The following is a 12,541-nucleotide window of genomic DNA, read 5'->3' on the forward strand; positions in this document are numbered from 1 at the left end:
GTGTTTGCACTCAAATATTGAGACAAATGAAGCTGACACATAAGAGGAATGACATGGGTTACTATAGTATATAAAAGAGATCTCAAGGTTTGATATAAGAGGTGGGCATGATTTTCATGGCAGGGATCGGAGAAAACACCCAAAACTTTCGTTTTGAGATATAGTTGGCCTTATAACTCAAGAATGCAAGACCTATGGAAATATAAATGCAAATATATCCTTCCTTGACTCATTTCCTATCCGATCAATGTATTAATATTAAGAAGTAAAGTGTGTTTTTAGCTAACCATCCCTTTTGTGTGGGCAGTATTCATGATACACGGTTGACATTTCGGTTGGGTGTAACGAAAATTGTCAGAATCATGCAGAAATGTTTCTATAAACAAAATCCCCAATCATAATTATTATTAAATCAAACCATTTTTGTTTTTCTGTGTAATCTATATCTACAGTCATTGCAGGCGGTAGCATTATATCTGGAGCTTTAAGGGAAGAGCCAACACAGTTGCCAAAATGAGTTTGGTATGAGTATTTGTCTGTATTGAGTAACGTCGGAACAAAATAACTTTCGCACCCTAACGTTAACAGCAACACCTACCCTACTAAGCCTTAGCCCGTGCTTATTGCGCACAAAGTATTCGTAGACCTACACAACTTAGCAATATCTTAACCCTAACCATAACCTATGCCCTAACTGAACCAGGTCTCACTAAAACCACTGCTCGTGCATGCATTGCACGTGATGCGATAACGCAATTAGCCTAAGTCATAGCCTATATACCCTGGGAATCGCTGGCCGGGCCAGCGTCAACCGTGTGGCTACAGGTCGGTGATCTTCTGCGTGGCACGCGAGAGGTCCGAGGTTTGATTCTCGTTCATCTCCGCGCCTTTTGCGTTTTTTCTTTCCCTTCCGATAGCAAAACCCTTGTGTTCAGTTAGGGTTATAGTTGCTAAACCTATGACAAATTTTGTTCAGCGTATTTTGACACCCGTTATTCTAGACAAGGCGACTTTACCGTCACAAGTTATACCAATTTGAGTAACTTAATTGAATAAACATGGTAACAATTCGCATAATTTATGTTCCCTCCTATTATATAGTTAGCGTATGGATCAACGGAAATATTGGCTCCATTTCTGCAACACCCAACGGATGACCCAAAGCAAATTGAATCTGGATGGTACCGTGTTATTGGCGGATGTGAGGTATCGAAAATCACATTACGTTACAATTCCTTTAAATAAGCCCAATCGGCATTGGAAGTTTGCAATGCCTTGTAGGACAGTTTTTGCAGTTTTGGGACACTTTGTCCTTTGACCTTTCAGAAAATTCAGAAATATTGGGGTTTCCTACGTACAAAATATAATCTAAAATGTTTTATAATATTTAAAACAAATATAAAAAATATTAGTATTTTATAAATTAATTATTTGGTATTTTTAATGATCAAAATTGTGACAATAATAAGAAAATTAATAATAATTACGTCAATTTTCCCGATATGTCAGAGGTCAAAGTGTCCCAAAACTGCTCTCAAAAACCGGAAGTTAGGATGGCGATTGGGCTGGGGCTTATTATAACAAATTTTTATTGACAGCTATTCAGTAAACACAAAATATTTTACAGAAAACGTTTTTAAACGTGTCGAATTATATAAAGGGTATAAAAACTAAATAACATTCAGAAAATCTTTTTAATGCAAAATATTTTAAAATAATGTTAATTTAGTGTTGAAAAAATATTTTACTGTAAAATGTTTGCCAAAAATATTTCGCGATAACATTTTGACAAGAATGTTTTTTTAAAAATATAGTTTCAGTGCTTTTTCATATTAAATAATGTTTTCATGACCTTTATATAACCGGAAATTTAAATGTTATTAAAAGTTTTGAAAAAACTAAAACGTGTTTATAATGTTTTAAAACATTTTGTGTCTGCTGGGAAAATGAATATTAATATTATGGACATAAAGGGCACAATGAGGGTTCTGTTTTTTATTGGGAGTTTTGGGACACCCTGTATTCAAAAGGCCACAAAATTCATGTTTAGGACATCCATTGCTGTCAATTATTATGTTTTAAAATGGCAAATATCCGCGCGCATGACGCATTTGTCCCGGTAAAGTAGTTAGTCCGTGTCAGCGGGACGATTTGGAGCTCCAGTTCTCCACAGACTCTGTAAGTTGATATGAAGTATTCATGCAAGTAGGGATCAGATATATTATATGGCCAGGTTTATGCAGAACTTGGACGCCTAGAAGTAAGAGTAGAATTATTCTAACAAGTGTTCCTTAATTCCAGGTGAAAGTTGTAGACGAAGATGGCGAATTGTACCTGTGAACGCAACAGGAGAACTCCATTTCAGAGGATTTAGTACGTTCCTATATTATTGGGGTGAAGAGGAGAAGACAAAGAAGGCCAAAGACTCTGGAGGATGGTGGCATAGCGGGTGAGTATACAGGTCCTATATCAAAGGGACCATGTACACAGTGGCGTAGCCAGGAATTTTTCAGGGGAGGGGGGCAAGGTAAATTTGGGGGGGGAAGCTTTGACTGAAAATGGTCAAAATGGGCTAAAAATTTTAAAAAAACTCTCACAGGGGGGAGGGGGGTAAGACTTGTGGGGGGTCTTGCCACTGCATGTACAGCGTCCAGGGTTCTCGATATGAATGTGCAACTGGGTTTTACCGAACTAATAGGGGGCCTACGTGATTTTGCCAAATGAAATAAAGCTAAATCCTAATCCTATAATTAGTCCTAACTGGCAATAAGGGACTGGCCTGAATTTTTTTGACCCTCCCAAGGAAAAAAATGACCACAAATTTCCCTAGGAAAATTGAGTTTATATGCTTTTCTAAGGGTTGACCCATAATTTTCATGTCAAAAAAAAGGGGGGGCTGAAATTTTTGAGATCTGTAAAGGGGGGCCCCAACATTTTTTTGCGATACAATTTTTTTGCATCAGGCCCCCCAACAAGTGCTTGTGAACGGTCCCTAAAGGTCAAATTTTAATATTTGGCCAATTTTTGGAAATAAGGGCCAAAAACATGCATTTTAGCATGTTTAGGGTGTTTTCCATATGCTGTGACAACCAAGCCCAAAGACTTGAATTAAGACTAATTTCAGTTTATGCATTCTAGTTTTTGGAAAATACATGTTTCATTCTTATAACCAACCATTTAATTAACCCCAAAAAGTGAAAAATTAGAGCAAAATTTCGGCATATGCTCAAGATTTTGAATGCTTAGACTAGTTCCAAGGCTGTGATTTTTGCGATTCGATTGTCAGAAAATACCGAAAATGCATGTTTTTGACTCTTTTTTTAAAAAAGAAATTGGTAAAACACTGAACTTTTTCCTTTTGCTCCAGTTAGGACTAAACGAATGATTAGGATTGAGCTATGTTTCATTTGGTAGAACTTAATAATATTTTTTTAATCCCAAAAATTAGTGCTGTTTTTTTCTGGAATGGGGAGTAAGTGGTGCAAAGGAGTCTCAACGACGTTTGAGAGGAGCGACAACCCGCTTGGCATATTTTGTAAGCCATATTACTATGATTAGATTTATAATATTTCTCAAATATGATTTTATTTATTTATTTATTTATTTATTTATTTATTTATTTATTTATTTATTTATTTATTTATTTATTTATTTATTTATTTATTTATTTATTTATTTATTTATTTATATTTACACATTTAGTGACATGGGCGTCATGGACGAGAACGGATTCATACGTGTCATTGGAAGGAAGAGTGTAAGATTGATCATTGGTTCCCCACCAGAGTAGTTATTCTGGACCAAACCAACCCTGCCTGGTTATTGAATTAATCGATGTCAAGGTTGTCTCTGAATTTGACAGGTTTTAATTCTGAGACAACCTTGTCTCTGATTAATTTGATAACCAGGCATGTTTGGTTCACTCCAGAAGAACTGCTCTGGCGAATCTTCATTTTAAGGCAGCGGATAGCAACGTTTGCACAGTATTTTAATGGGACATGAGAGCACATAAATTATGCAATTCGATATTTTGATGTGCTTTCATGTCCCACAAAAATATATGTGCAAACGTTGAATCCGCTCCCTGAACTATTTTTAGTTTTATAAGAATATTTTTATTCTTTGTTTATCTGTTGCAATATTCCAAACTTTCCCTGCAAAACCTATTTGCATTCAGCATTGTCCCCGTAATTACAAAATGCCTGGTGCAGGGGTGTGGGGTGTGTGTGTGTGTGGGGGGGGGTGCGGGGTTTGTGGGTGTATGCTGTGGGCAGGTTCCGATGAGTGGGTGTGTTATAGAAGTGTTCATACTCCGGGGATCCGGAGTATTGTAAACCTACATTACTACATGTATCAGCATTTAGACTAGAGTGGCAAGTTTTCCGTGATTTAAAACACAGAATTCCGCGATTTTCCGTGCGTGGTTTTAATACTAAACTCCGTGATTTTCCGTGATGTAATTTCAATTCCGTGTTCATATTCGAGGTAAAAAGAAGTTACTTGCATTATCTTTTTAGTTGTTTTAAGTCTGATATCTTTGAAGACGGACTTCATTTTCATTATTTTAACCTCACATCTCATTATTTTCTTCATTTTTATTTTTCTCAAGGAAAAAACACGTTTTCCGCTAATTTCCGTTTTTTTTCTTAAATTCCGTGAATTTGTCCGTTTTTCCGTGACACGGAAAACTTGCCACTCTAATTTCGACAGTTCATTGGCACATTGCAAAATGCACGGTGTTAGTGGATGGGGGTGTGTGGGTGGGGGTTGTGAGGGTGTTCGTGTACCCATTTTGTGATGCAAAATCTGATGTGCAATATTATTTCTATTTCAGGATTTTTTGATCATTGAAGGGGTTAATGTGTCACCATACAACCTGGAGAAAGTGTTAGATGAACACCCAAGTATCGCAAATGTCATGGTGAGATCATCGTTTAAATTTGTTTGTTTATTAATTATTACTTAAATTCTTGTTTTCACTTTGAATAATATTAGTTTCCTTTATTTATTTATTTATTTATTTATTTATTTATTTATTTATTTATTTATTTATTTATTTATTTAACAACATAGTTAGACTAACTTTTGAATTTTTATTTATTTATTTATTTATTTATTTATTTATTTATTTATTTATTTATTTTATTTATTTATTTATTTATTTATTTATTTATTTATTTATTTATTTATTTATTTATTTATTTATTTATTTATTTATTTATTTATTTATTTATTTAATCATATTTATGCAGGGTAGCCCAATTCAGCAAAATAGCTGGTCTAACATGGGGCCCGGCTAAACATTTTATACAAAACTTAAAATTAAAAATTATCAACGTACAATTTATACTAGGGGAAAGTGGGGTAATCCCGGGCACCTTTCGTTAAGGCTACACAGGTACAAGATTAAATCAAGTTCATCAGTAAAAATCATATCAATGCAAAGTAGGAGTAATGTTCTAACTAGTAACTAGTTTTTAATAACTCAACATCTATGGTTAATAAGTTATAAATAAAAAACAAAATGGTAAAAAAATTATGGGGTAATGCCGGACACGGGGTAATCCCGGACATATGATTGTTGCTAAGAGGAAAAGTGGAGTAGGATGATAACCCCCTAGAATGTATTAGGTACTTCTGTTACCTCAAGCATACAACTATGGGGGCTGTTGTTGTTGTCTACATTTTCAAAATAACAAGTGTCCGGCATTACCCCATCTGTATAGAGACGCATGTGTGTCCGGGATTACCCCTCACGGTCCCGATTTAATTGTTCAGCGCTTGTTCTACTAATCCATTTTAAGATACCAAAATTCATACATCCAGCTAACAATCAAGTATCAAACATAATTTTCATCCATACTTCATCTGTGTCCCTTATCGCATTAACTGTCACCCAGCTAATAAATCACTTTTCAGATAAAAAGTCAAAAATGACAATTTCTGTTTTTTCGTAATTTTCACAAAGAAAGACGAGACCCAAAGCGCTGGTAGTAGTACACGTGAGGTACACCTTAAGGTAGCTAATACCCTAAGGTAGTATAATAGTGCCACCCTTCTCCGTTTAGCTGCAATCGATGTGTCCGGGATTCCCCACAGTCCGGCATTACCCCACTTTCCCCTACTATTAGATACAAATTAAAATACAAGTGAAGTAAGTGAAACATATCATTTACAAGTACCAGTGCATGCTCTTTCATTTATCGTTCTCATTCTTTCTTTTCTTGTATGGTTCTTTCTTTCGTCCTTTTATATTTTTAAATACCTCCCGTTTCCATCTCTCCTCCTCTTTCACTCTCACTTTGAGTTTGATCATAATGATAATTCCCTATTTTTACGTTTTTACATGGTAATTTTTATAATTATGTAGTAACAATAAAAAAGTTTTTGTATTTTCAAATAATTATCTCAATAGGTTGTTGGTGTTCCTGATAAACGTACCAACGAAGCTGTTTGTGTCTGTATTAGGTATGTAGGCTTATACTTTGAGGTACATTTATTCAACATTCTTAGATAAAATTTTTATCCATTATAGCGTAACCAGAGAGGTGGGCGGGGGAGGGGGAGGGGAGGGGGAGGGGGAGGGGAGGGGGATGCGCAGAGGGAGACATTGCTCCGTCAGATGAAATTGGGACATATATGCATTTCTGTTAATTTTTGGCATTCTGACCGAGAGAAAATTAGAGAAATTATAAATAACATATGCTGTTACCCCTCGTCTGATCGAGAGAAATGCTGTTACTCCTCGCTTGAGAGGTAAAAATCACAACTGCACTTTTTCCAGTTCAACATGTATTTTTGGTCACAAATGGTAATGGTTCATAACCCACGCAAAACACATACACACATAAGGTCCCTATATTGCCCCATATAAAGGAACAAGGATCCCTGTCAAGTTTCGACTCATCGATTTTGTGCAAGTTTCATACATTGATAAACTTAAGTTAGTCAAAAAAGGTCTAATTCGACTAATTTTTGACAAATTAAAATAGGTCATACAAGATATAATTTTTTATTCAAGGAAAATAATGCTGAAACGATACTATAAAGAACAGTGACATTATTTCACATTAATTTGTCTGTCTCAAAAAAGGGTAAGCTGAGTTACGCAAAGTACGGGGAGTGAGTGTTTAATTCTTAGAAAAACGTTTTAAATTAGGGACCGTTCACAAACACTTGTTAGGGGGGGCCTGATGCAAAAAATTTCATCGCGACATTTTTCGCCCACCCTTTTACAGACCTCAAAATTTCAGGCCCCCTTTTTGACATGAAAATTATGGGTCAACCCCATAGAAAAGCATATAAACTCAATTTTCCCAGGAAAATTTGTGGTCATTTTTTCAGGCCCCCTTAGGAGGGTCAACATTTTCAGGGCCCCCTTTTTGCATCAGGCGCCCCTAACAAGTGTTTATGAACGGTCCCTTAAGACTTCCTATACTATGAAGCTGCAATCCGCTGAAATGGACATATTCACGTGTTACTGTAATCTTAAGGGCTGGGGTATGAACGTTTGGACAGTATTTATTTTGGGACATGAGAGCACATTAGACATATCGAATTGCATTCTGAATACGAAGAATGTCATTCTGATATCAAATAATTTTGATTTTTGAAATTCGCAATTTACTACACATTTTATGGCAAATCATTAAAATTGATATTTTTGATATTTAACAGTACTTGAAGTAAACTTTATAAATCTGATGATTTATACTTAAAGTGTATGTAGGTGGGATGAAAAGCCGACGATCAATTGAAAATTTTCACCTTTCTTTTTGAAGATATGGATTTTTTGGGAAAAAATCCATATCTTCAATATAAAAGGTCAAAATTTTCAATTGACCGTCGGCTTTTTCCTCTGCTACATACACTTTAAAATATATCATTAGATTTATATAATTTACTTCGAGGACTGTTATATGTCAAAAATGTGAAAAATATCAAATTTTTATAATTTGTCATAAAATTAGTATTATATTGTGATTTTCAAAAATGAAAATTATTTGATATCAGAAAGACATGCTTCAGATTCAGAATGCAATTCGATAGGTCTGAGGTGCTCTCATGTCCCACAAAAATACTGTCGAAACGCATAATAAACGCTTATTTTAGATCCCTTAATTATGTTGTTACTTTTGTCTTTAGATTGAAACCTGGAATGCAACTCTCTGAAGATGAAGTGAAGAAATTCTCTGAAAATAAGGTATTACATGGGGTTAGTTAACCAGAAATGTGTCTTAAAATTATGATTTTTTTGCATATATGTGCAGACCCAGCAAACACAAAACGTTTTACAGAAAACGTTTAAAAGTCGGGTTATAAAAGGGTATATAACGTTTTAATAACATGTAGAAAACAATTTCATATTTTCTTGTTTAAGGTCTCTCAATATCTGACGCCTCGGTACGTAGTATTCATGGACGAATTCCCTGCCACGCCAACAGGCAAGGTAAGTCCCGAAAAATAACAAATGTTGTTGTATTGGTCTTAAGGACCCCCTCTCGAAATCGTTTACATGCAAATAGTGAATTTACCCTTTTAAATCGTTTTTCACGGGGTTCGCTTAACATGAAAAAGTGGTCCCTTTGTTATGTAATTTTTTTTTTAACATAAAGAGTGTACTTTTTTCGGGGGGGCAGCTACGGATATGGGTAATTCGTGCTCATCGTCGATTGCAACATAGCAAACAGATTTTCAATGTGAAACATGTCGGCATTATCCCGGAATATGACCATGATAGCCAGTTGTAACCTGGGACGACGAATATACAACAACAAAATAACACGACAATAAGGGTCATATATAGGAGGACGGGTATTACATACCTGCTATCAGACCACGGGCCAGCTTCAGCAAGGAGGTTAATAGCTATCTGTGCGCAAACCTGTCAGCAGTCCCTCCAAGATGATAGTTTAAAGCTGTTAATTCCTAATAAGATGTAATGGTAATGGTATACTGGAAGCCTTCAGAAACCGAACGCATTACATGAAAAGAGTTAACATAATAAAATTTACCATAGAATTGTACTCTACAACAAGCAAGTTTGCAATTTAAAGAGAATTGACCATTGCTCATTGAAATGAAGCTAGTATATGGACAATAGAAGTGTGCTCTTTCATTTAATGACATAAAATTAAAAAAATGTTGTAAGGAACACTCGGGGTTTTGACTTTTAAAACCTACATCTTGTTAAAAAATTGTGCTTGAATAGGTCGTTTTCAACAGATTTTTCATATTCGCATTGCTATAAACATTGGATTGCGTCATCTGTTGACGGAATGAAAGAAAGTGTTTTTAGCGGGAAGTGTTAGCTATTGTTTGATATAAAAACTTTTCTGATTGGGTGAAGGGAGCATTCGAAGTAAAAAAAAAAACCAATCACAGATGCCGTACAGATGCACTCAACCGTGTAGTATAAACATAGACTATTGCAGAGGTTATTATTAATACTTGCTGTGCTTGGAAAAATCCGTGTGTACTTGGGTGTATCGAGGTGGAAGCTGTGCGTAGATGCATTCATAAGAGAATCGTTTTGTAGCCAAACCTTTTCATATGTAGATTAATACAAGATACTAAAAGAATATAAATATTTACAGATTGTTTTCAATTATTTTGATTTTCACAGTTTCATCGCATGAAGATAGCGCAAATGGCAGCTGAAAAACTATGCCTCACATCGAAGTAATTTGAACATCAACTTACCATGCAATGTGGTGACTCATTAAACACAAATAAAACGGAAAACGGAATTTTTGATCAACAATTACTTTATTTCACAAAATTCGTCTTTGCGTGAGAGAATGTGCATGTAAAGATATTTTTATATTCTAATACAGCCTTTCCGTCCAATTTCGAACTTTGTTCATTCATAAGTAAGTGTCGTCGAATGCAAACATACGTTTAGAAAGTTTTTTAATCATATTAACCGTTTTTACAGTGAAGTGTTACAACTTTAACAACGAGCTATTTTGAGATGGCAAGTTGGATAAGGCAAACACTCACAGAAATTAGTTTTAGTAGGACTACTATAATATACAGTATGCTTATATAACGGAATTATAATAACTTGAAGACCGAATTAAAAAGACTAGTTTGCGTCTGACGTCAGGGCAAAGACGCGATGCGATTGGTTGTTGACCTACGCAGTACATTATTTTTGATCTGGTTAACATGACGTCAAACGCGAACTTTATTAATTCGGTCTTCAATTATAGTATTTTTTAAAAGAATTGTGAAGTTTACAAAGAGATATGATAGACTATAAATAGACACATTTGTCGCGAAGGAGCACAAGCCGACTGAGACCAACACTAAAGCGCTTCAGACTCCGAGTATTATGCGTACAATATTGTATGTACAATATATACGTTATTTAATCTATTGCCATTCTATTTCCAGTAATGTTTAAGTTCTAACGAATGTTTGATGACGAAAAATCGATAATATGTTACATACAATATCTAGCAGAAATATATTATCGATTTTACGTCATCAAACATTCGTTAGAACTTAAACATTACTGGAAATAGAATGGCAATAGATTAAATAACGCATATATATGTACATACAATATTGTACGATAATAAAAAAAGTCTGTATACTGCTTTATGCTATAGCTTCAGGAGGGCGACAAACAAGACAATTAGCGGTCTCTAACACATTTAAAACAAAATATTAACAGCTTTTCTTGGGACATAGGGTTGAGGTGAGGTACAATCATAACAATGTTAAGTTCATAATTAAGAATAGTTCATTTTTCGGTTGTTTTGTTTGAGTGAGGGGGTTGTGTGTAGTGGGTGGGGTGTGTCTGTTTTTGCTTTTGTTTAGTTATTTAGTTGTTTTTTGCCTATTAGAGTGTACTGTTTTGGTGATTATTGGTCTATGGGTGTTAAAAATAAGATTCAGATAGTGTCACCCTTGGGTAATTCGAGAATGTCAAAGTTGACAAAGGGGTAAAACATTTCTCAGGTCACATGTATTCCGAAATGTATAGTTTGACCTATCTGCATCTTATCCTTCCCGAGTAACAAGCAAGAAGGTAAAACTTTTATGGGCTTTACAGGCGGTTGTCATATTATTAAGAATATGTTTTTTACCTATAAAAAAAGAGGACATGGCCGGTGACGATATTTACGTGGTTGAATTTTGGGGCACCCCTTTTCACATGAAAAATGGTGGCTTTTCGACGGGAATAAGTTCACTCCGTTTAAGATTTTTACCACCCATATACTTTCACCCTTTTTGGGCGAAAAACGCGAAGCGTTTTTCGTCCTTATTGCGATGGGTTTTGGCATACTTATTTCCTCACAGCCTTGCAGAATAAAAATAAAATAATCGTGCTGTCTATGTAATCAGGAAACTACAGAGGCGATAGCGTACATTTAAATTTGTCATTACTACTTCATGTTGATATTCAAACAGTGCTATAAAGTTGTCTTACCAAGGAATGTGTTTGTATTAAAAGAAATAATTGTTTTACAACTTGGATGAACTAGAATTACTTTTATGCAAATCCGAAAATTGCAACAGATATTTTTCATTTCTTTAAGATTTAGCGGTATTGCCAGATTGTACGTACAGTTGGGCTACATTAATAGCCTCATTATAGTTTTATTGATACTGGCAAAATACTTGCCTGTATGTGCCTGTTGTTCTGCTATAGCGTATACAATCTGTTAATGATACTTTAACCACACAGTCAATTAATTTATGTCAACATGACCTTTTCACGAGGCTGTGTTTATATAACTGAATTCATTTATACAAACACAACCTTGAGTAAATTAAAGAGAGTACTTAAGGGATCTGGAATGGACGTTTCGATAGTATTTTTTGTGGGACATGAGATCGAGAGCACATCAGACATATGGAATTGCATTCCTAATACGAAGAATGTCTTTCTGATATCAAATAATTTTCATTTTTTGACAAATTATTAAAATTTGATATTTTCATATTTTTGATATAACAGTCCTCGAGGTAAATTTTATAAATCTAATGACATATTCTTAAAGTGTATGTAGCTGGGAGGAAAAGCCGATCAATTGAAAAATTTTGACCTTTCATATTGAAAATATGGACTTTTTTCCCAAAATGACCTAATTTTTTTGTGTTTTGGGAAAAAGATCCATATCTTCAATACGAAAGGTCATCATTTTCAATTGATCGTCGGCTTTTTCATCCCACCTACATACACTTTAAGTAAAAATCATCATTTGCGAATTTCAAAAAATCAAAAATATTTTATATCAAAAGGACATTCTTCGTATTCAGAATGCAATTCAACATGACTGATGTGCTCTAATGTCCCACAATAAATACTGTCCAAACGTTCATACCCCATCCCTTAAATGGGGAAACTTAGGCAGGCGATAAAGAGAAAATATATTTACTTTAGCACTTATGGATCCTGTCAATTGAGACTTAATGTCTGTTAAGCGAGGGCTGTTATTTGAACAGTTATGGGATTAGTTAATAATATTATTTTGATAGGTTTCAGCAATCTGTGGTTGTCGCAGTGCATTCTCTAAATTCAGTAAAT

At 34.8% G+C, this 12,541-nt stretch overlaps 2 protein-coding genes across 2 annotated transcripts in view; both read left to right on the forward strand.

Moving 5' to 3' along the window:
• LOC140148103 (medium-chain acyl-CoA ligase ACSF2, mitochondrial-like) overlaps positions 1-3,535 on the forward strand; it is a 38,772-nt gene extending 35,237 nt beyond the window's left edge. Inside the window, exons 11-14 of the mRNA XM_072169963.1 lie at positions 453-522; positions 1,102-1,206; positions 2,302-2,449; positions 3,449-3,535. Coding sequence (XP_072026064.1) covers positions 453-517 — 65 coding nt within the window. The 3' untranslated portion in view covers positions 518-522; positions 1,102-1,206; positions 2,302-2,449; positions 3,449-3,535. The remainder of the gene's footprint in view (positions 1-452; positions 523-1,101; positions 1,207-2,301; positions 2,450-3,448) is intronic.
• A 171-nt stretch (positions 3,536-3,706) lies between these two features.
• LOC140161233 (medium-chain acyl-CoA ligase ACSF2, mitochondrial-like) lies at positions 3,707-9,685 on the forward strand. Its single transcript, XM_072184690.1, has 6 exons — positions 3,707-3,757; positions 4,835-4,921; positions 6,416-6,468; positions 8,146-8,215; positions 8,381-8,449; positions 9,626-9,685. Exons 1-6 carry the CDS (start codon positions 3,707-3,709, stop codon positions 9,683-9,685), a joined length of 390 nt encoding a protein of 129 aa, XP_072040791.1.
• The last annotated feature ends 2,856 nt before the right edge of the window (positions 9,686-12,541 follow it).

This window comes from Amphiura filiformis, chromosome 1 (genome assembly GCF_039555335.1).
Source record: "Amphiura filiformis chromosome 1, Afil_fr2py, whole genome shotgun sequence".
In the NCBI taxonomy this organism is placed as follows: domain Eukaryota; kingdom Metazoa; phylum Echinodermata; class Ophiuroidea; order Amphilepidida; family Amphiuridae; genus Amphiura; species Amphiura filiformis.